Below are 22,205 nucleotides of genomic sequence, written 5' to 3'. Positions count from 1 at the left end.
TCAAAGACTATGCGTAGATAGATATCTAAGCTTCGAACACCTGCAAAGAACAAGAAACAACCAACGTCCTGTAAAAACAAGTCAGGACAGGAACAACACAGGTGTATTCAGTACCAGGGAATCTGTACCTCTGACAGTTTCCACAAAGCTGAACATTACAGTTACTCTTACGTTGTAACTATCATGTTGTAACAGGGAATCCCGGAGTGTTTTTTGTGTATTTAAAAGTGCCTTTGTTCCAGAGCATGACAGGAGTCACAGAAGTGGCACAAAGTTGAGAACAACAGAGGTTTAGCGGTGCAACAGGATGGATGCCAAGGAGATTCGCCCTGGACTCATCTGTGGAACTGGTGTCGGATATAGTGGAGGAGTTGGGCCCAGTAAGAAGGCCTTTCCAAGCAAGCAAGACATAACTGGTGAAAAGAGTGATTTCTGTAAGGGTTAGAGCAACTGTTCAAGACTGTTGGACCTGTAAATACAATGTAAAAGTCAGACTTCTAGCTTGGTTTTAGCTTATTTTTTTTATATGCCCTGGGCTTGTTTTATTATAAATAAATGTTACCTTCTACTCTTGAGTTTTGGACTCCTTGACTACCACTGCCCTTTCATTTTTTTTTAGCTGCTCTCCACCTTATGGAAAAGGCCCTTCCTCTTGCTTCTTCTTTTTCCTTGTTACAACAAACTACAACTTTGAATTATTATCAATTTTAAATATTTTTTAAAAGCAGTAGGTTAATAACAACACACACTCAGAAATGTTACGGCTGAAATGAAATTTAATTAGACGTAAATTTTACATGGAAATTTGTTACATAAGTGCAATATAAATGTTAAATTATATGAAATTTGGTCAAATTAAATGAACTTCATTGGTATAAATTCAGTTTATACCAAGCACATTTTTCATTAATGATTCATTATTTGAATAAATAACCCTTTGATTTTGTATATTTCAATTGTATTTTACTCAAAATTATTGTTTCATATTATAAAAGGTGAAGAATCTTTTTTTTAGTGTACGTATTTAGCCAAGTGTCTGTTTTCTCAGTAAACACACAGTTACAAAACTGGACTTTCAGTTAACACAATAAGCATGTGACACACAAACGCACAGGACTCACAAACATACTGCTGGACTAGTAACACAGCAACACAAGTCCTTAATGTATTTTTATGTTGAAAACAATTAATGTGAATTTTGTGGTTTTAAAAACAATTATGAAGATAATGCGTGGTGGCATCAGGAAGTAAAATTAGTAAAATGTTTTACAGGAATGTAGTCGAGCAAGACTCGGCTCACTCATACTTGTTTTCTTTGAAAGCTTGCTGCCTTCTAACGCCAAGACAAGCTAGACAGCAGCTGCAGTCAGTCAAAGGTATCCTCAAACTCAGGAGAGCATTGTGACGTATAAAGTGCAGTAGTCCAAACAACATACCAGCAGCTATTCCAGAGTTATCCGACTCTTGTGAGATGCAAGGACAGTCCTGATGTCCTCTTATTCGTTACCTGTATGTGTTTTGAGAGTATATTAAATTGTCACTATGGTCTCCTGAGTGGAGCCTTTGATAAGAAATAAGTAAAATGTCACAACTGCATCTCAAAGGTTTTGGCTTGGCATCAAATCAAAACTGAAGAACCTGTGGAGATGCGGGATGATCAGAATGTCTCAGAGTTTAGGTATGTCAATATGTAGTCAAGCATCAACACAACCACTGGAGGAATATAGATTCACCCAGAGAGGACAGGTATAAGGTAGAGATGAAACAGAACCCTTTGTCCTGTCCTTCATCCAGTGAAGAAAGGTTCAGTGGCTTCCAAACTATGCGTCCATAAACTGAAAATTGAAGTTAGGTGCTAAGGCTTTTCTGCCTTTGGACCTCACTGATAATTAATGCAATAAATCCAGGAAGTCAAAGTCAAGTCAGTGTTTGACAGCTTATGTCTCCTAAGATTTCCACACATCACTGCATGACTCGATCTTTTTAAAAGAATAAAAACAGGTTTGACTTACAAAGACTTTTATATACTTCATATCGTTTTCGCATAGCAATTATTTTACTGTACTTTCATCCACAGACGGGTGGGTCACACTGTTTACAAACTACCATCTCTCTTTGAATCACACATCACAGAGAGATGCTAGTCTTCTTCTACTGACTTTTCATTCCTATTTGCTCCAGTACAATCCTCTACCTCTCCAGGGACTCTTCCACCTGCTCCATACTCTCAATACAGGTCACAACGTCATCTACAAGCATCATCGTCCACGAGACTCCTGCCTGAGCTCATCTGTCAACCTGTCCGACACTATCGCACACAAGATGGGGCTCAGGGCTGATCCCTGATGTAATCCCACCTCCACCTTCGACCCATCTGTCACTCCTACTGCACACGTCACACTGCCCCTCTATTCTCATATTTATTCTGCACCACCTTCACATATTTCACTGCCATACAGCGAGACTCTTCTGGATCAATTTACTTCATTTTTCATGGCATTTTATATCGTTTTCTTTTTGCAAATTTTCCAATTAAATGCATTCAGAAATGAATTTTGTGACTATCATTGTGACTTTCCTTGAATGTTCTTTTGACCTTCCTTTGCAGAACGATGGTAGTGCATACTTTAGCACCATCTACTGAGGAGGAAGAGTTTCCTCATGTGCATTTTAAATGTGACATTAAATTTGACTAAATTTACTTTTTTCCTTTTTGTTTAAGGTGGAAATTTGAACTTCTTCAGTTACAAAAATGAAAGTAATTATTTAAAGTTGAAAACTTAGTATATTTTAACATTTAACACATGCCTAAAGGTTGGAAAGCAGGAGGATTTGCCGTTTCCCTTTCTTTTTAATTTAGGTTTTAATGAATTCATAGAGCTCAGTGGAAGTCATGTCCAGCTGTTAAAATCCGAATAGCAGCAAATTTTTAATGCGAGCTCTTTGTGGAGGTATCTACAATCCTTCCAGGTGTTTGTTTATTAAGTCATAGCAATATAAATGTCCGTAAAACATAATTACACTAAGTTTATAATTCTCTTTAAGCTAATTGAAGTAAGAATAAAAAAGGAATGTAAAAAGGCAACAATAACTTTTAACTTTTTTTTGTAATTAACGAATTACTAAAATAGATTTTACATTTCCCAGAAGCCTCTTTGTCTTTACTTTTTTATCATTTCTGTGAACACAACAAGTAATTGCAGTAATTGCAAGCTGGTGCATATGTAAAAGTATTGTTCTGTAATGATTCTTTTTTAAAAGCAACTAATTATAAGTAAAATGATCTTTAAAATGAACACACTGAAAGCTACAAGGACAACTCGATCCATATTTTTTCGCTCAGGTTTTCACAACATGTTTCAGGCTTTGCGGGAACCGGGACGGAGTGAGCACTCTTCGCGTTCTCCCGCTCTCATTCGGTCGGTAACCAAGCCGAGGCTTCCCTGCTTTTGCCATGACAACAAAGAAACGATCCCGGTACATTCCCTGTTGTTTGGCCCCTGGTCACTAGGTAACAGCAACGCGAATCCAAGAAAAAACATCCGGAAAAGATCCCCGATTGTTCTTCTGTTCGTTTAAACGAAGAACACCAGAAGACGCTTCTTTACGCATCAGAATTCCTGAGCGACAAATCCACTGAAAGACATGACGACGCATTCTCTTCCTTTTTTAGAGAACAGTCCTGGTCAAAACCTCCAGGTGGGAAATGGAGTAAACAACATTTTTGTGACACAGTCGCAGGACACCAGGTAGGCCCGTGCTTTTCAGGAGCAGTCCTGCCCAATTCATACATGCCTTTACTGTCTTAGACTGTTACTGACAGTTTTCTCTTCACACACAGAAGGGAAAAAGATGCCAATCACATACCAGTTTTAAAAGTGGTAAGATTTGTGCCTTCACAGAAAATAGTTTCACTTCCACAGGTTTTATTTCTTCTATTTTCTGCTTTATACCTTTAATTCTATTTGATTTTACGTCTCCTTTTAAACCACTTGGTAACTTTTCTTTTGAGGAGTTTTTCATAAATGCACCCTGCAAAGGTTTCAGTATTAAAGCATCTGAGTGGTTCTGGTTTTGTGTGTGTGTGTGTGTGTATGTGTGTGTGTGTGTGTGTGTGTGTGTGTGTGTGTGTGTGTGTGTGTAGCCTTCGAGCAGAGTCTTGGAGGCAGGAGTGACTACTTTGCAAAAGACCCTGGTTCTGAAGAAACAGGCAGAGCTGGATGAGGTGGAGAAGCGACTTGCACTTAAACGGCTGGATTTTAAAGCCTGCATGGAGGCCCTAACTCAGCGAAGGTCTGAACTTGAAATAAAACTACAAGAGGTGAGCTGAGACCACCTTAAATGAGAAGCAGTAGTAGTTATCCATCATCTGAAAGACTGTCCTAATGTGGCTGGCTTTTGTCTTTTCTTTTCATGCAGACTAAAGAAAAAGTAGGGAAATTTGAGAAGTTCGTAGCTGAGAATGAAGCAAAGCGACGCAGAGCGTTAAAGAGCTGTGAAGCTTCACGGGCGCAAAACATTTTTAAAAAGCAGCAGATAAAAGATTTGACAGAACAACTTAAAGGATTCAGAGACAGGTGAGACCTTGAATTTTTTTTTTTTAAATTTAAAGATTTCTTTCATGAAGTTGTTTTTTAAGCCCAGCTTTGTCATGGTTTAATTTGCAGGAGGCAAGTTTTAAGGGAGAGAGTGGCAAAATACAAAATCTATGAGGATTATTTGATAAAAACACGAGATTATCTCCCCAGCAGTAAGTTCAAATCCTCATTATTGAGCCTTCAAATGAACTTGCTTTGTTTAGCCTGTCGAGTAAAGCACACAGTCCGTTTCAGATTACCTCGATGACGGGTCTGAATCTTTAGTCATGCCCATCATTCGGCGTCATGAGACCTTATCCATCACACACCAGGAGCTGCTGCAACGTTTGCAACGTATGGAGGTGGAGGTGGAGGAAGGCCAGCGGCAGCTGCAGAATATGAAGGAGGAACACAGCGTAAAGAAACTGGTCAGATATACAAATACGGATGTTAGATGTATCATGTCTTCATAGCAGTACTGTAGTTTATAGCGGATGATGTGTTTTTGTATGTATTGCAGATGGCCAATAAAGAGCTGTTTGAACTGCAGAGTGAGTTAGAGACCCTCAAAGAGAAGAACAAGCAGGCAGAGGTTAATTTGCAGATGGAGCAAGACTTATCCAGAGAGAAGGTATGCCTTCCAGATTAGCTGGATGTGACCCTGCTCATTAATCTTGGGAACTTTGGATAGAAAAAATGTCATGTGTGTCCTTCATGTTTCAGGTTACAGAAGTGGGAAGACTGCTTATGGCCATCAGCAACCTTGCAGAACAGTGTTACCTACCAGAATACGGACCGCTGGAAAAGATGAACGCGCTGACAATGATGGACATGGTGAAGGTATTTACGTGCAGGATGAGCTGATTGTTAGGGTCCATTTTTAGTTTACCCAAATCTTGACTGACCATTTCTTTCAGGAGTACATTCTGGACAAGGCAGACACGGAGAGGAGAGCGAGGAGGATGATGGAATTGGGGACTTCGATGACAAGCACAACCGCCGTGGCAAACAAAAGAGAGAGGGGGTCAATGAGAAGCTTTGGAAGTAAAACACAAATCAAAAGTTCAAGTAAAGTCAGCAGAAGGAGTGAGACATTTGGTTGATGTTGTGGTTTGAGTATTCATCACAGTGTTGTCTCTTATGGTTTGTTGAGAGTGGAGGTTCGTTCTTGAGGTGGGAAGAAGCCCTTTAAACCACTTCGTAGCAAATGAAGTGTTACCAAAACCTTGAGAAAAAAAAGCTTGTAGGAGAACATAATGTATTTTTTTTTCATTATTTGCCTTTATAACATTTGTTCAGTGTTTCAAAAATCTGTGCACCAACCTTTGCACTTAAGACGTCATAGACAAGGAAATGAAAACGTAGCTGTTTGAAATGAGATCCTCATGTTTAACAGGTCATCCGAACTTGTAAATTTGGATTTGGGTACATTGTACTGTGAATGTTGCTTTTTTTAAAAAAAAATAAATAAATAAAGTGGTCATAATCAAATTATGTAAATGCACACTCAATCAACAGCAATCCACCACCTTTGCATTATGCAAAACACCAAAAACAAGCAGCCAATAAAATCTCCTTTGACCCTATTGCCACACATTTCATACTGTTCCACGTTTCAGAGTTTAAACCTGTGATGCCACGACAATAATGTAAAAAGCTATAGTTTCTTGTTACTTTGGTTATTCGGATTGCTTACCCAAACCTATGACTGGGTGCCCCGAAAGCCTTATTGTAATATAAAATGAGCACCACACCAGCACGATGCATGAAAAACAGTATATGAACAATAAAAACAATTTTAAGTACATTTTTAATACAAATACGATCATATTTAGCAGATAAAAGCCTGCTTCAGTACTTTCATGAGAAACTGAAGACATGGCTCGCACGCTATAAAAACCCCGATCTGGCCCTTTAACACAAGCACGTGGTTTCCGCAAACATCCGGTTTTTAGAAAGTAGGAACGAAAACGCAACGATGTTTTGACACGCGTATTTCTTAACTGTAGTTACGGGTTTTTTGTATTGTTTCCAGGTTGTTGAAATATGAAGGTACGTCATGCGGTCAGGTAACTCTTGAAACTGCGGGGTTTTTTTTCTTCAGATAGTAAAACTGCTTGTTTGTCCACAGATGGAGGATGGCAGCTTGATTTCATGTAGAGAGGACATTTCTTCGCTGTTCCCTGCGCAAATGCCGAGTGCCAAACAGCAAGTAGGCTATTTCGAAAAAGGGCTGAGGTTGATGTAGTGCAGGTGGTCACGGTCACCCCTCTTAACTGCTGCAGAATAACCGGACCTGTTGTCCTTTCTCAGGATCTGAGCAGCCAGTTTTCCGCCGTAAGAAAAGTTTGCGGCGACGGGAACTGCTTCTACAGAGCTTTCTGCTTTGCATACTTGGAGTCAGTCCTACACAGTGCCAGGGATTTGCAGAGGTCAGATTTAATTACTGCTGCCACTAATATCACCTGATGATTGAACAGCGTTGATTTGATAAGGGTGGTGCTTGTCTCGCCCCTCTCAATGTTAGGTTCAAGGACAAGATAATCCAGGGCAGCGCAATTTTGGTCTCTGCGGGATTTGAGGAGGATTTCTTCAGGCACCACCTGGACATGGTAAATGCACTCATTTTTGTTTTTCTTCCAACAAGCATCTCCTCAGACCTCATTAGTAAAATAATGGGGGGGTGGCACTTTGTAGCCTGTGAGCTTTAACTTGCCGTTTGATGTGTATATAGTACATCAAACAAATCATAACTTGGTTTTGGGTTAAGTTTCTGAAATGGCGTGTGTGTGTGTGTGTGTGTGTGTGTGTGTGTGTGTGTGTGTGTGTGTGTGTGTGTGTGTGTGTGTGTGTGTGTGTGTGTGTGTGTAAAAAGATCCTAGTCATTAGACCAGGGGTCCCCAATCCCAGTCCACGAGGGCTGGTGTCCCTGCAGGTTTTAGATGTGTCCTTGATCCATCACAGCTGATTTTAAATGGATAAATGACCTTCTCAACATGTCTTGAAGTTCTCCAGAGGCCTGGTAATGAACTAATCATGTGATTCAGGTGTGTTGACCCAGGGTGAGATCTAAAACCTGCAGGGACACCGGCCCTCGTGGACTGGGATTGGGGACCCCTGCATTAGACAGATGTCTGCTTCTCAACAACTTTTGTACTGATTGGACCATTTGCTTTGCGTCTACAATTTCAGCTGCAGCACTGTACAAAGATCTTGAATCACCCCTTATTTCCTTACATTTTCCTGGGAAAATGGGTGCAGCATTTTACTGAAATGTGCAAAGTAATTGTAATGTAGACTAAGGTTTAAAAAAAAAAAAAAAAAAAAAAAAGTGTGTGCAGTGAGCTTTAAAAGTCAATATTTGGTATGACTACATTTTATTCTTTAACACAGCCTGAACACTCTCAGGCAGCTCTCTTGCCATTTCTTCAAGTAGTCTTCAGGGATAGTTCTTCAGGCTTTTCGGAGGACATCCAAAGCCCCCAGTTAGACCTTCCATGGTTTAGATGGCTATAAAACACTGTGTAATTAATCACACTAAAACCTGTTGCACTATTTTATTCTGCTGGAACCAAAATGGTGGCAGCAGGCTTAAGAAGTCACAGTATGTATATCAACCTTATTCCGAATCTGGCCATCCGGATGTATATCTGTATTACAGTTTGTTCTGATTTTAAAGACAGAGTATTACTCCTGCGCTTCACCAGTTTGGCATCCTGCTAGACCTGTGTAGTTATTTGAAAAGGTGCAGAAAATGACTATTGAATGAAATCTTACAGGCACCATATTTTCTGTAAAAAAGCAAAGTCTAATTGTTCCTTTTTCTGTTGAAGGTTCTTCATGTTGTTGAGCAATGCCAAGCAGATGTAAATGCACTATTCAGGCTCTTCAATGAGCATACTACCTCTGACAGTGTTGTGCAGTATCTCAGGCTGCTCACTTCAGCACACCTGCAAAACAATGCAGACTTCTTCCGCAACTTTGTGGAAGCACCTGATCTACATGTCTACTGTCATCAAGTTGGTATTGGTGTTGCTGCCATATACTGCATAAAGAACCTCTGAATTATTTAAAGTGGATAATTTGAAGGATTTTGATTAAAATCTCTTCTCTTCGTTAAGGAAGTGGAGGCTATGGCGATGGAGTGTGATCATGTGGACATCTTGGCTCTGTCCCAGGCTCTGGACATCTCCATCCACATCGTCTCTATGGAAGGTGACGAACAACAGCTGGCTCACCACATCATTCCAGAAAATGGGGACCCATCCCTGCATCTCCTCTACCACACATCTCATTATGATATTCTCTACCCTCGGGCACAACTATGACCAACAAAACTCTCCTCAGCTCAGGAATATTGACTCCGGTTGAATAAATTCCATCTGGGCTTAAAGACACTTACAAAATTAGATTTTTATAAAATCTTGCAGTTTACAGGAATCCATCATCTGGGGATGCATCTGTTGCACAATGTGCACTAAACATTTAGAGACTTAAAATGCTATTTACTGTTTTTACCCTTTTATAAATTGTCATTTGAAGTTTTTTAATAAACATCTCAAACAAGTCACTTTGCCTTCTGCTTCTGTTTTTTCTGCCGTGGATGGATATTCGTCTTTGGTTTCTTCTGTGTTGAAACCCTGGTTAGGGCACTCTCCATCCCAGCAAGGGGCATTTGGGGCAGGGGGAGCTTTCCCATTTGAGTAGGATACTTGGTCTTCATTACATTCTTGAAAATGGGCAGTGAAATCAAACGCTTCAACTCCTTTTTCATCCCCTTCACCATCCTCTGCTGCTCTCTGTCTGCATCCTCATCCTTTGCATTGCCTGTGGAAATGTGTGGACTTAATTTTCTGCATTGAAACTTTATTTTGAAATGTAAACTTCTTTTTTTTTAAAAAAGTGCTGGTTTTACCAAGTAATAAGTCATCATCCAGATCCACCTCCAGGGCTTCTGCTGCTTGCTTGAGCCAGGAGTTGTGGTGTTTCTCCTTGCTGTTGTAGTACTCTACCTTTTCAATTCTCCTGGCTAAGTTTACTCGTTCCTGTGGAGGAACCCAAGTAATATCAGTTAAACCCTTTAACATCAAAAATGGACAGGACCTTATGCTGACGAATCTCACCATGATTGCGTCCATGCATTTGGTCTCTATGGGAAATGTAGGAAGCTCTTCGTCCTTTCCAAGAGTCTTGCATATCTTTTTGAAGTTCATTATGTCATCTGGGCTTACTAGCAGCATACAGAGGCCCTCTTTAGTGGCTCTTGCTGTTCTCCCACTCCGATGCACGTACGTCTCAGATGTTCTAGGAACCTGGTATGAACAAATCACACTACTTGAGGAACAGTGCTCATTACATTGCTGTAGTTATAAGCTGTTGCCCAACATTAATCTTTTAAGCTGCTTTATATTGTAAGGTAAAGACCCTCCTATGAGCAAGCATTTGGCGACAAAACTCCCTTTTAACAGGAAGAAACCTCCAGCAGAACAAGACTCAGGGATGTGCAACCATCTGCTGAAACTGGTTGGGGGTGAGGGGAGGGAGACTAGGCAAAAGACACATTGATGAAGAGAGCTAGAGTTTAATAACAACAAATGATAAATGCAGAGTCGTGTATAAACACTCAGTGCATAATGGGAAACCTGCAGGGACTATGTTTTATGGCTGTGGTGGTTAGTGCTGTGGCTAATTGATAACCTCTTCATGCTGGAGAATCCTTGGGCAACTGTTTAAGGGTTACCTGGTAGTGAATAACATGCTGGACATTGGGGATATCCAGGCCTCTTGCTGCCACATCAGTAGTCAGGAGAACACAACTGTGAAGAGAAACAAAAGAAATGGCAATGTCAAAGCTAGGTGCCTTTAAAAAAATAAGAAATCACTAATGTTTTACAGTAAATACAGCTCAAGACTGCTGCTGATTACAGGAACTACAAAAACCATCAGCACTTGAATGTGTCAAATGTTTAAAATGTGAATACTTTCACAAATTTAAAAATGGTTTTAAAAGTAGATAAAGACAAAACTATTTCAGGCATTTTTGTGCATACTAGACAAATTCCTTACTCCCACAGTTAAAGTTTAGATGTCACCAGTGGCACACAGTTACTGGATAAATGCTGAAGATAACTTGATGCTGCTACTGCAAATGTGTGCACAACTCACTTCTCCCTCTCAGCGAACCTCTCCAGGTTTTTCAGCCGTTGTTTCTGGTGCATGTTGGCATGTAGAGGCAGCGGAGTACAGTCTAGTATAACCAGCAGAGAATTCAGCCTCTTTATACAGTCAATACTGTTGGCAAACACCATGGTGCGCCCAGGATACTGGAGCAGGAAGTAATAGAGGTAGAAGTCCTTCTCATCCTTCTGACAGTGGATTTGAGTCTCAATCAGTGTCTCCACAGTTGCCTCCTTCCTGGTGAGGTCAATGACTTTGGGCTTGGACTTAATCCCCACTTTCTCCATAAGAATTTCCAGCTTGTTCCTCTGGTCCAGATTCTTCTTCTTCTTTTGAAGGAGGCGAGTGGGAAGGCTGTGAACCATCGTCAAAGTGGCAGAGAACACAAACGTTTGCCTAGTGGGATTGAAGTGTGTCGTATTTAGCATTTCCAGCAAATTCTCCAGCTCGGCAAAATGCCCTCTTTCTACCATGCGATCAGCTTCATCAATGACCAGGCACCTGTGTCATAGGAAGAAGAGGAATTAAGAAAGGATAACAAAAATCTAACAAATAGGCCTGCCTAAAAGACCTTTATCACAGAACACAGAATCAGGCTCTTTCACACATGATATGATTTGAGGGTTAAAAGCAGTGTCAGTAATCGGGTGAAGGAAAAAAACAAACAAACTTATTGTGATATTTTGTGTGGCGATATTGTATTGATACAGGAACACCAAATATTAATATTTTATTAAATACATTAAAATACTCTGGGAAAACTTTGAAAAGAGGGCTCGATTCACCTGATAGGAGGCACCCTTCCTACTAACAGGTGTAGTCTGATTTGGACTGACTGCAATCACTCTGCAAATAATTGTTATCTAATATATGAAACCAGACAGATAGCCAACATGTTTCCATGAGTCTGAATGAGTCTTTCTCAATGTGCACAGTTTATCAACTGGCTGCCAGCTGGTTCTATTTTAGTTATATTCCCATAAAAATAGGAAGGTCAATGAGCGCAAGTTAAATGTTAATAGTAAAATAAAGTAAAATAAAAACAGATATTGACAAAGTTTAACTTTAGGAAATAACTTGCAGTTTAAAAAAGGTGACGCAAAATAATAAAAATCATGATAATATCATATCATAAGTGAAGTACTGTGATAATATTGTATCGATTACCACCTCTAGCAAATAAGTCAGACAGTCTTAAATTAAGACTCACCTGAGCTGCCTGAGGTTGACCAGATGTGGGTGCCTCTCCTTGATCAAATCCCACAAACGCCCTGGAGTTGCTATGATGATCTCTGGCCTGCGTTTCAGCACTCGTCTTTGTTTCTGCTGTGCCATTCCACCCACCACTAAGGCTGTTTTTATATCTGCACAGCAGGAAAACATTAGCTATGCTGACATTTATACATCTCTTACAAGAAAACTGCTATCGTAACACTCTGATGAGCTATGACTTACCTGTGAATTTTGCGACAGCATCAATATGATGTTTGACCTGAACAGCCAGCTCCCTGGTGGGAGTGAGAACCAGTCCTAAGAGGGGTCGACTCTGAGCACCAGCGGGTTTTTCATCAAAATCAAAGTCTGCATTCTTGATTACCCGAACACATCCAAGCTGTTCATCTTCTACGTCGCTGTGTTCATCTTCATCTGAGTCTCCTTGATTCTGATCTTCAGCACCTTCATCGTTTTCTTTAGAAGCCTCCACTCCCTCCTCTTGGTCCTCTTCAGCTGACTTTGTACACTCCTCTACAGGTGGTAAGTACAAACTCTCCACCTTTCTGACTGGTTCAGCGTCATCATTAGGTTTTTCTGGGCTATTCTTCCACTCCAGGATGGTATGGATTATGGGAATGCCGAAAGCCAGTGTTTTGCCACTTCCTGTAAGTACAACATCCATATTAACTTCACTTTTAAAAATCTGTGAACAGAACATGACACTATAAACCTATCACTTTTATCTTACCAGTTTCAGCTGCTCCCAGTATATCCATACGATCCCTGATAGCTGGAGGCAAACACAGGGCTTGGATCGGTGTCGGTGAACCAAATCCAAGACTGCTCAGTGCCTTCAGGACAGGTGGGGGGACAAACAAGTCCTTCCATGCACTCATGTCAACATTTTTGTCTTCAGAACCAGAAAGTGCAGCGTTTGTCCAATTCTTTGCCTTCTTGTGTGGGGCCTTTGTCACTTTATCTTGACCGGATTTTTCTTTTTCCAGATCCGATGAAGACTCTGGGTTCGGCTTTTCTTCTGGGACTGTATCCTTCACTGTCTGCTGCCCTTTCCCCTTTTTCTTCTTCTTCCTGCTTCTCTTTGCATCTTTGGGATCAGCAGTGATGGAGGCAGAATCATTTTCATCGCCCTCACCTGCTACCTCATCCTGTCCTCCCTGCTCAGTGGCAGCATTATCCTTCTGCTGTACGTCTTGTGCAGAAATATTTCCCAACTCCGTTGCAATCCCTTTCTTGTTTTTCCGCTTTTTCTTGGCTTTTTTCTTCGCTGGCTCACTTGTGCTCTCCCCCTCTTTGATCTCCGAGTCTCCTTTCTCTCCAGCCTCCTCGCCGTCACCAGCTTTTCTTTTCTGTGCTTTCTTCTTCTCCTTTTTCAGCTCTTTTGCTGCTTTGGCCGCAGCCTGCTCACTGTTTATTAAACGGTAATCCGTGAGCTCTTCGAAACACACCAGACCCTCCAAGCCCTCCTCGGAGAAGACGCTGGGATCGAGGTCTATGGTTTTCCATTTGCCTTTCATGTCAATGCAACGTTTCGCTGGCTTCCCCAGCCCGGTGGACATGCCTTTGTTTTTCGCCTTCATCTTCTTTGTGCCTTTGTTTTTCGCCTTCATCTTCTTTGTCTTCATTTTTCTGAAAAAAAGTAAAGGTGTAAAATAAGTGACTTTAGCCGACCTCGTGAGGTTCCTAACGTTTAGTTGTTAAAAGCGCACGTGCACCCCACGTTTCTTAATGCCTATTAACTATTAACCGATAATTAACAGAAACTAAGCGTACAAAGTCTCCAGTAAACTACTAGTTGAATTAGTGAGTACTAAAGTCTTACCTCGACTGAGTGTAGGCTCTCTTAGACTTCTGCTACAATTACAACAACGCGAGACACGAGGGCGCAGCCATGACAGTGTTGATCACGTGGTTTGAAAAACTTTATTTAAACAACAGGCGTTGTTTCAATTTCTCTGGTCATTTTTATACATAACCCTTTATACCGCCTATATAAACATTTAGAAAAATGTAATAAACGTTTAAATAATACCCAAGGATGTCAAGGGTTTCAGTTGATCGGCTTTCAGTTTAAGGATAATTCGCTGTAATTTCTTAAGGTGTATTGAAGTTTGTGCCGAGGGAGTTGCTTCACTCCAGTAGTATTTATTATTAGTAGCAAATATAATTAAAATTATTTTTTAATGAAGGTTGTACCTGACAAACTAGCATATAATCTAGGACATAAATAAATAAACGCATTTGTGGAAAAGAAAGTTTTCATTGTGCTCTGCCGTCCTGTAAAATAAAATAAAATAAAATAAAATAAAATAAAATAAAATAAAATAAAATAAAATAAAATAAAATAAAACAACTACACCCTCATGTTTCCACCTTTAACTGCGTATAACTGAAGTAACCGTTTTCTGTGTGACTCTCTGAGAGTCTCCCTCATCATTGTTTAAAAATTTTAACCCACTCTTGCTTCAGTTCCTGAAGGTTGCAGGCATTCATTTATGCACAGCTCTCTTAACGTCCTGCCACAGCATTTCAGTCGGGTTGAGGTCTGGACTTTGACTGGATCACTGAGTCAACATCTTGATTCTTTCCTTTTTCAGCCATTCTGTTGTAGCTTTGCCCAAACCTACGATGTTCTGTTTCATTACACATTGAAATTTGATCATTCGACTCATTTGTATACAAAGAGTTCACTTATGACTCAATGATCACAAGATCCCAAAAGTCCTTTGGTATGATATGTTGTGTTTGGTTTTCACAAAACATGGCGTTGTGCATTGTGCACTTGGGTCTCATCTGTCTAAAGGGGGTCTTATGGTTTTCTCAGATGCAACTTTGAAAACTTAAGCCATGCTGTTTGATTTTACTGTCATGAACATTGTTTAACATGCAAACTGAGACTTGTAGAGTAGGTGGGGTGTGTGTGTGATCAGTTAAATTAAATAAATTTGACTACAGTTCCTCTTTTTAAAATTACTGTAAACAAAATCTTCAAGGCAAAAGAAGAATCTTTCTTTACAATTATTATAGTCAGCCGGTAGCATCAGTTTAATAACCTGATAAGATGTGCATTATTAGAACGCGGTACTGATGTTTTTGTTTGACAGATGCAGTTACAGGAGTAATTTGTCGATTAAGTGATTACATTTACTCTGGTTGTCATAATTTGGAGATGTACGTACATTTAAAAGATCCAAGTTTGTGATGCAGGTGACGTCTTTATTATTATTGGTGAAGTATGTTGTAGGAACAGAACAGAAAAAACAAGCTTTAAACTGTCTGGGATCAAAACATCCACCAAATTAGTCATGTAGAAGCCACTTAAGAATGAACACATTACAGTGGCAAAACTATTTTTTGGTGGGGTCAATCACCCTCCCCATGAACAGCAGGCAGTTTGTGTTTTCATGGTATATGAAGAAGAAGAAGGGTCTGTTTATAGTGAAGGTCCTCGGCAGGGAGTATGGAATGATACCGATTGTTGTGGCAGCTGCTGCAGTTGTTCCTGTCTCATCCACATCAATCATGGCCTTGTGAAGCACCTACAATTTCACAGCAAGGTTAAAAGTGTTTTGCTGCACTATTTGGGGAACAGGCACATATGTCGCTACATGATAGCAAAAGTGACAACTAACCTCTGACAGCTTGAGCCCTTTGTCCTCACTGAGCTTTGTCAAATTGGACAAATTACTAAAGACACTCGTCATGCCCATATCCGGTAGAAGATTATGCAGGGAATACGACTGCTCCATGTTGAATTTGGGCATCTTGACTTCTAGTTTCCTGCAAACAAGACATGAGTTGACATGTTGAATAGACTGGCTCATCTGCTGCTGCAGGCATTGTTTGATGGTCATTTAGACTTTTTACAGCTAAACAACAAAATATGCAGACACTCGGTTAAAGCGAGGCATTTTTCCGCATGTACATTTTTCTCAGCTTTGCGATCCAGCTCTGAAACCTCTCTGCAGTAATCTCATCATCTACCATAGTGTAGTCCATGTCTGGGTTGGGGAGCAGGATAAGCATGGAAACACCCTCTTGGTATGGCAGTTTCAGCACTTTGGCTCTCAGAGAAACATCTTCTGCAGTGTAGTACTTGTCTTCTTTATACATCATAGGCACCTGCACAATATTATAATTATCGATGTAGAAGGGTGCATTTCGAGTCAAATTGGAGTTGAAAGGCATCTTCCAGGCTCCTGTGGAGCAGGTAATATTGTACGTTTAGTTATAAACAAAACAGTTCAAAGGTGCAGAGATGAATATTAGTATAATTAATAGCACATAAACCCAAAATCTAAACTGTGCAAAAAAGATTTAATTTACCTTGAAAGAAAATTGCATTCATTAACAGGAGTTTGGTCTGTTCGTCCAAGGCTGAAATCATCTCTGTAATCTTGCCTCCAGTCTTGTCCCTAATGTACTCATTGATTACTCTGATACTCTCTGTTGTGTCCGCAAAATCAACAGTTTTGATATCCGCATTAAAAAACGTATTGATTTTGGTTTCAAACTCCCTCTCTATGATAAATTGGGGTTGGATAAACAAGGCCATGCTATGATCAAATTTTAGCGATCCATTTTGCGTGACGTTTTCGTGAAGGAGTTGAAACAGTTTAGGGATAAGATCCGGCTGGTCAGCCCTCTCCAGCGCCTCCAGGTTTAGTACCTTCAGGATCTCCTTGTGTGTGACACCGTCAGAAGCCATTAGAAGAGCTGCAAAACTGGTAGAGATACTCAGGGGGGAAAAAAAGATGTTCTTGTCATGGTAACTGGATATCTTTCTGTAAAGGTTCATGGCAAAGTCCATATTTTTGAAGGAGAGATCTGAGATGGTGGCACTGTTAGGTTCAGCTTGGTGGATAGGAGTCAGAAAGCACAGGAGGGCCACAAAGAGAAAACAGGCCATCTTCATTGTGTTTAACATCAAAATTAGAACCTGGAAAGTTTTGGGTGCACACCCAGAAACGAGAAATAAAAAAACTAAATCTACAAAAAAATATAAGATTACACCAACTGAATACTCATTTCTTCATTATACTTAGAAAACGCTCCGAAATTCAGTTTGTTTTTAAGTTTAACGAAATAACACACGTACCTTTCAGCTTGGCCCAGATTGTGCCTGAAATTTCTCTGTATTTTTTGGGGGGAACAAAGTGCAAGTGTGCTCTACATGTTACACATTAACCACAAAACACGTATTCAGAGGTGAATCCATGAGAATCAATCGATAGGTAAATGAGACACGAGAAGCATTGGGAGTGATTTTCACTTTAATCCTGGAACGAGAACCAATATATTAAATGAAAGAATGTGCTGTTCTAACATGAAGTATAACAAAAATAATGAATTTAAGAACACAGTGAATAAAATAATAATAAAAAACCCCAACTACCAACATTTTCTAATTTTTCACAAGTGCATTTTAAATAGAAAAAAAAATAGCAGATCCAAAGGAAACAGAACAGTAACAAAATCTTGGAATCTTCTTAAAAATCATCCAGCACAATAAGCCAAACTTTGCATGACATCCAACATGTTAGTGAAGGCATCAAGACACATTTGTGCTGAATGGTCAGTTCGATGTTCTGAATGTAAAGTGTTTTAATGCTGTAGTTTGGTGTAGTCACAAGGACAGATTCTCACTTTCAGGACTTTACGGTCTTGTAGAGAAAAATAAGTGAGAATAAGTCAAATCAACCACTTCCTCAAAGGGTGGGTGATGTGACACATTTTTGACATTTTCTTCATTTATTGAAATTGCTTTTTCACCCCCATTTTCAAGGTCATAATCAGCAAATAAATGAAACCAATGAATCTTTGATTTTCTAACGTGTACCCCCCCCCCCCCCCCCCCCCAAAAAAAAAAAAAAAAACACAAAACAAAAAACCCCCCAAAACAAAACGAGGCTGGAAATGCCAGAATTTTGGCTTGTGTGATCATACACTGCTGGAACTATTCATGTTTACATGATGCTTCTTTGTTCCCCACTTATTCCGGACAAAAATAAGAAAAAACAATGCATCGGTGATAAGCAATTTCGATTCAGCAAAAAGTCCTACACAATTTTTTTCATCAATCTGATCAAAAAGGACAAGACACCCTTAAATTGTGTCTGTAAGCCTTGCCTAATCACAAGTTTCATTATGCCTACATGCATACTTATAAGTAATAAAGCCACGACATCCAAAATATGCAGCTCTGTAAATGCCTGGGGAGACCACCTGTAGACTGTCATGTATCGAGGTTGATGATGTTAAGAATAAATAACCCACAGATGTTAGTGCTAGTAAAAGTTTTAAGGAGGATCTTTTTTTCTGGTGATGTGCACGTTTCTTTTTTCCACATTATCACATTTTGTTCTACACACTCAAGTCTACTATAAAAGGACTCACTGTCATTAGCCCCTTTTTAGAACACCTCTTCTTTCCAATTAATCTGATGACATCTAAATCAGACTCCATGTCTGACTGAGCACCCTGGTCACGTTTCTGTATAAGATGCAATGGCAAACTTAATACGTCAGCTTTAGTATGATTTATGTGTAGCTTTCAGCACGCAGTCGCATTAATAGAAAGGCACACGCACAAGAATATAGCCGTGTGTGCCTCTCTTTAATCTTTCAAGTTTGCTCAGTTAACTAAAGAACACCATAAAGAGCAACAGGATGTATGTCTGCAATAAGATTTAAGCATTTTTCCATAATGCATTTTTGCTACTCCTAATCTAGAAGTGTGATTTCTCTCAAGCCTGTCTGCAAAGGGTGGGGGCAGCTCATCTTGAAGCACTATGCAGGACACACACACATACACAGATCCTGCTCTGTAGCTGAAGAACATATATTCAAGGATATGATGATACTTCACTAGAGTCAGTGCTGACAATATGCCAAATATCATGTGCATACTGCGTTTCTCTGTGTCTCTGTTGTGGTCATGTCTGAATGAAGCAGTGAGAAACATTAATGTAAAAGTGACCTTTCTCTGAATGACATAACAGCATCGTTTTTAACATACTGATGAAGCCAGCAATATTATATATCCCATATGTGAAAAGAGCTTTAAAAGCTTTTATCTATGGTCCAAAGCATTGGTCTCATATGGCTTTCATAGAATGCCTGTGTCAACATGTCATCACCACAAAATAACAAAACACACCCTTTCTGTGATATTCAGGGGTAGCTTGTCTTTCACCCAAAAAACAAACAAACAAAAAAAGACAAAGCCAAAGCCAAAAAATAAAAAGCCAAAAGAAGAATACAAAACTGTATACAATAGAAAGAGAAGGCGCCATGGTTAAAAAGGCAATTGCAAACTTGGATTAACTGCATCATGAGTCTCGTCAATCTTTTCCCCATCTCAGTACTTCACTGAGCCGGATTAAGTGCTGCCTCTTCTTTATAGCCTTTATAGTCAGTGAACTAACCAGGGGTAAACTGTCAGCCTTCTGACTGTCCTCAGGTCCGCATGTGCAAAAGGTTAGAGGAGGGAGAAAAGCTAACCCTGTACCGGGTTGCCAATCCAGGCAGCTGGTAAACAATATAGGCAAACCTTCCACAACTTCACTGGCTGGGCTTTGGTTGTTGGTCCCCTTCAGAGCCAGCGTTTACTGAACCTAGTAAAAGCAAGTGGGCTTGGGTTACTAGATTCCATTAAATTGAGTAGAATATTAAATAAATCACAAAGTATGTATTACATTTACATTAAAAAAAAGATTTGCTGACCTGAGCTTCCAGTTGATTGTGTATCTTTTGGTTGAGGAATGTTTGTCTGAGTTTGTTGCTGCTGCCTGAACAGTAAACACAGTGGACTTATATCAAAATTCATGCAATACTTTCTCGGTATACTTTAAAAAGAAGGTGCGATATGCAGTTGTCATTGCAGGAGTGTTATAGTTAAACCTACCGATCGAAGTAGGCTTGTCTTCTCTTCCTCAGTTCCTCAGCTGTAAGTGTCTCATTCTGGCCTTCTCTCTGTTCTCTTGCAGCACTTCCTGCTGCCTGGCTCCCTGATTTTACATTTCCCACTCCACACTCTGAAGACTTGTTGCTCATAACTGCTCCTGTAATATGGAAAAATAGATATCCATACTGCATATGCATGCATATTACTTAAAGCAATGTTAGTGCTAACCAGAATTTTTTTATAGATAAAAATTAACTATCACTATAGAAATTTTACTTTACAGTGCTATTTTGTTTGCTGTCTCTTTTCTTGTAAACTACAATTACAACAATACAACATTTTTTTTAACTTTTAGATGACCTGTACCTTGCATGCTGAGCTGTATGGCCCTGCGAAGATCAGCTTCTTCATCTTCCACATCTATGTCCTGTCTACTGAGTGCTAAAGCTCTCTTCAGTTCTTCATCTTCATCCACAACTTCATCCTCCACACCAAAGGCCATCTCTGATTGGCCCAGAGCAACTGACCTGCTGCTGTTAGAGAACAACTAAATCAGTTGTCAAAGGTAAGTCACAAGTTTCTTTTAAGCAGTACAAAACAAAATGTATGTGACTCCTTTATGAGCATCTCCTGGGTCCTCCTTATCACACAGGCTACACATACATACCCTGAACTAGTCTGGGCCTCCTCCTCTCCAATCAGTCTGGGCCGCTGCTGCTGCTGGACCCTCATGATTCCAAGAATCTGCTCTGCTTCGCACTCAGGAAGGTTTCCTCGGATCACAAATATGGAATACCCTGCACAAATAAACTGCTGTAATCTTTTCTGCAGTGCAACATCTAAACAAGTGAATGAAAGTTGGTTTTTTCAATACCTTCTTGTTGTAACTGTGCAAGGAAAAGGGCTAGATAGGTGTCTGATATCAATTCTGGTCCAGTCAAAAGGGAATTCAAGTTAAACCACTGGATTGAAAACAGAATGAAAAACTTTAGTAAAGGAAGCTGCATTAATATCATTCATGAAAACATGTACCTCGTACCTGTTGTCCAAGTTTGCGTATAGTGAACCAGTGCTCCTTGTAGTTGCAAATGAAGGCTTTTTCATTTCTGAAACATTGAAGTCAAAATCAACTTAAAATGTACATACAAATTTGCTGTTACATAATATAATCTTAACTGAGAACTTTACATTGGATTTATCATCAGGCTCTGGTACTCGCGGCTGTTGAAGAGGATTAGCTCCAAGCCCCACACTCGAAGAGCATTGCTAATTACCTACAAAAAAAAACAAAAAACAAAAAAAACAATCATAAAACAAAAAAATGAAATGACTTACTTATTAAAGAAATAGTTTCTTATAAAGAGTGAATTTGTTAAACTCACTTGTATGGAAAAGAACCCACTGTCATCCATGTTTCCTGATGGTTGCTATAAACATAGATTGAGTACAATAAGAAAAATGACGTAACTGTGCATAACATCCATAGATATGCTGATAAAGTATTTATTTTCCGCTCTGTCTCTAATCACCTGTAAGAAGGTCCTGTACTCCTCGCTGGCCATACCTCCCTCTGCCATCCTCATTCTCTCCTCTTCATCGAGCTGATGAGCAATTGAGGACAGATCCACAGGAGTGAAATACTCTCCTTGTAGCAGGTTGTTAAGACAGTGTTGGGCGCAAAGGGAGCCCTCTTGCTGCAAATTAAGAATCGGTATTGTTAAATGGTTTTGTTACTCACCCGGCAGTATGATTTTAAGGGGTCCGCAACAACTTTGGTAGCTTTATGAAGGTGAAATAATCGATTTCAAAATTTGTTCTCGCATCAGTAACTGGAACCAACACAGAGCTAGCTAAACTACGTAAACAACATACACAACTGATCTTATTGGTCCTCTGTAACAAAAGATTGCTATATTAAGTTAATCCTTTTGCTAAAAATGAGAAAAATAACACGACTGCGGAAGTAAAGACGCCTTCTGCGTTGATTCTACAAGCTGAATGGAAACTTTTCAACATCTCATATTAGCAAGTGAGTTAGCATTTTAGCTGTCTGGACAACAATACTGCTAAACATTACCCCATATATCGTAACAGCTACATAATCCTGGTAAACAAATTGCAGTCACGAGTCCAGAGCATTCCCGAATAAAGACGACCAACAGCGTGGCCAAGAATACTTTGAGACATATATTTTTAACTTACTTTCTCGTGAAATATGGAATCCATGTTCAGCTTTCTGTCAAACGTTCAACTCTGACCTCCAGCCCCGCCGTGTACGGAACAATCTCGACCGGCGCCATCTAGTGGCTGGGC

At 39.8% G+C, this 22,205-nt stretch overlaps 5 protein-coding genes across 6 annotated transcripts; 2 read left to right on the top strand and 3 right to left on the bottom strand.

Annotated features, from left to right (window-relative positions):
- The first annotated feature begins 3,598 nt into the window (after positions 1 to 3,598).
- Positions 3,599 to 5,974, top strand: si:ch1073-416d2.4 (coiled-coil domain-containing protein 42 homolog). Its single transcript, XM_063499637.1, has 9 exons — positions 3,599 to 3,749; positions 3,842 to 3,881; positions 4,145 to 4,321; positions 4,420 to 4,577; positions 4,668 to 4,750; positions 4,833 to 5,005; positions 5,098 to 5,208; positions 5,301 to 5,417; positions 5,495 to 5,974. The coding sequence occupies exons 1-9, from the start codon at positions 3,646 to 3,648 to the stop codon at positions 5,678 to 5,680; spliced, it is 1,149 nt and encodes a 382-aa protein (XP_063355707.1). The 5' UTR covers positions 3,599 to 3,645; the 3' UTR covers positions 5,681 to 5,974.
- Positions 5,975 to 6,530: 556 nt separating this feature from the next.
- Positions 6,531 to 8,906, top strand: LOC134645987 (ubiquitin thioesterase OTUB2-like). Its single transcript, XM_063499638.1, has 6 exons — positions 6,531 to 6,629; positions 6,709 to 6,789; positions 6,891 to 7,009; positions 7,105 to 7,189; positions 8,411 to 8,596; positions 8,699 to 8,906. Exons 1-6 carry the CDS (start codon positions 6,624 to 6,626, stop codon positions 8,903 to 8,905), a joined length of 684 nt encoding a protein of 227 aa, XP_063355708.1. The 5' UTR covers positions 6,531 to 6,623; the 3' UTR covers position 8,906.
- Positions 8,907 to 9,144: 238 nt separating this feature from the next.
- ddx24 (DEAD (Asp-Glu-Ala-Asp) box helicase 24) lies at positions 9,145 to 13,890 on the bottom strand. Its single transcript, XM_063499636.1, has 9 exons — positions 13,810 to 13,890; positions 12,718 to 13,616; positions 12,210 to 12,632; positions 11,965 to 12,118; positions 10,743 to 11,255; positions 10,318 to 10,393; positions 9,701 to 9,889; positions 9,493 to 9,622; positions 9,145 to 9,404 (listed from the first exon to the last, which is right to left on the bottom strand). The coding sequence occupies exons 2-9, from the start codon at positions 13,610 to 13,612 to the stop codon at positions 9,145 to 9,147; spliced, it is 2,640 nt and encodes an 879-aa protein (XP_063355706.1). The 5' UTR covers positions 13,613 to 13,616; positions 13,810 to 13,890.
- A 1,444-nt stretch (positions 13,891 to 15,334) lies between these two features.
- serpina10b (serpin peptidase inhibitor, clade A (alpha-1 antiproteinase, antitrypsin), member 10b) lies at positions 15,335 to 16,896 on the bottom strand. Its single transcript, XM_063497696.1, has 4 exons — positions 16,314 to 16,896; positions 15,913 to 16,186; positions 15,620 to 15,767; positions 15,335 to 15,526 (listed from the first exon to the last, which is right to left on the bottom strand). Exons 1-4 carry the CDS (start codon positions 16,894 to 16,896, stop codon positions 15,335 to 15,337), a joined length of 1,197 nt encoding a protein of 398 aa, XP_063353766.1.
- Positions 16,897 to 17,848: 952 nt separating this feature from the next.
- On the bottom strand, positions 17,849 to 22,170 carry atxn3 (ataxin 3). Of its 2 annotated transcripts, none has more exons than XM_063497908.1 (11): positions 22,095 to 22,170; positions 21,422 to 21,586; positions 21,275 to 21,319; positions 21,081 to 21,166; positions 20,932 to 20,998; positions 20,767 to 20,854; positions 20,560 to 20,689; positions 20,259 to 20,425; positions 19,893 to 20,049; positions 19,712 to 19,776; positions 17,849 to 19,602 (listed from the first exon to the last, which is right to left on the bottom strand). In XM_063497908.1, exons 1-11 carry the CDS (start codon positions 22,116 to 22,118, stop codon positions 19,550 to 19,552), a joined length of 1,047 nt encoding a protein of 348 aa, XP_063353978.1. In that variant the 5' UTR covers positions 22,119 to 22,170; the 3' UTR covers positions 17,849 to 19,549. The 2 variants fall into 2 exon arrangements, with proteins under 2 accessions (XP_063353978.1, XP_063353979.1); XM_063497909.1 differs by having other exon boundaries at positions 20,259 to 20,422.
- Positions 22,171 to 22,205: the final 35 nt, after the last annotated feature.

This window comes from Pelmatolapia mariae, linkage group LG16_19, assembly GCF_036321145.2.
Source record: "Pelmatolapia mariae isolate MD_Pm_ZW linkage group LG16_19, Pm_UMD_F_2, whole genome shotgun sequence".
Taxonomy (NCBI): domain Eukaryota; kingdom Metazoa; phylum Chordata; class Actinopteri; order Cichliformes; family Cichlidae; genus Pelmatolapia; species Pelmatolapia mariae.
The sequence above is the reverse complement of the archived record's forward strand: the minus strand, read 5'-3'. Positions and strand labels throughout refer to the sequence as shown.

Excerpts from the sequence above, each read along its gene's own strand:
- ddx24 (XM_063499636.1), bottom strand. The coding sequence starts at position 13,612 with ATGAAGACAAAGAAGATGAAGGCGAAAAACAAAGGCACAAAGAAGATG. Across the intron at positions 12,119-12,209 it reads TGCTGTCGCAAAATTCACAG|ATATAAAAACAGCCTTAGTG; the intron begins GTAAGTCATAGC and ends CCTGCTGTGCAG. Across the intron at positions 11,256-11,964 it reads GTCAACCTCAGGCAGCTCAG|GTGCCTGGTCATTGATGAAG; the intron begins GTGAGTCTTAAT and ends CCTATGACACAG.
- serpina10b (XM_063497696.1), bottom strand. The coding sequence starts at position 16,896 with ATGGCCTGTTTTCTCTTTGTGGCCCTCCTGTGCTTTCTGACTCCTATC. Across the intron at positions 16,187-16,313 it reads GAATGCAATTTTCTTTCAAG|GAGCCTGGAAGATGCCTTTC; the intron begins GTAAATTAAATC and ends CCTGCTCCACAG. Across the intron at positions 15,768-15,912 it reads ATCGCAAAGCTGAGAAAAAT|GAAACTAGAAGTCAAGATGC; the intron begins GTACATGCGGAA and ends TCTTGTTTGCAG.
- si:ch1073-416d2.4 (XM_063499637.1), top strand. The coding sequence starts at position 3,646 with ATGACGACGCATTCTCTTCCTTTTTTAGAGAACAGTCCTGGTCAAAAC. Across the intron at positions 4,322-4,419 it reads TTGAAATAAAACTACAAGAG|ACTAAAGAAAAAGTAGGGAA; the intron begins GTGAGCTGAGAC and ends CTTTTCATGCAG. Across the intron at positions 5,418-5,494 it reads CAATGATGGACATGGTGAAG|GAGTACATTCTGGACAAGGC; the intron begins GTATTTACGTGC and ends CATTTCTTTCAG.
- LOC134645987 (XM_063499638.1), top strand. Across the intron at positions 6,790-6,890 it reads TGCCGAGTGCCAAACAGCAA|GATCTGAGCAGCCAGTTTTC; the intron begins GTAGGCTATTTC and ends GTCCTTTCTCAG. Across the intron at positions 7,190-8,410 it reads TCAGGCACCACCTGGACATG|GTTCTTCATGTTGTTGAGCA; the intron begins GTAAATGCACTC and ends TTTCTGTTGAAG.
- atxn3 (XM_063497908.1), bottom strand. The coding sequence starts at position 22,118 with ATGGATTCCATATTTCACGAGAAA. Across the intron at positions 21,167-21,274 it reads GTGGGTTCTTTTCCATACAA|GTAATTAGCAATGCTCTTCG; the intron begins GTGAGTTTAACA and ends TTTTTTTTGTAG. Across the intron at positions 20,050-20,258 it reads CATACAGCTCAGCATGCAAG|GAGCAGTTATGAGCAACAAG; the intron begins GTACAGGTCATC and ends TCCATATTACAG.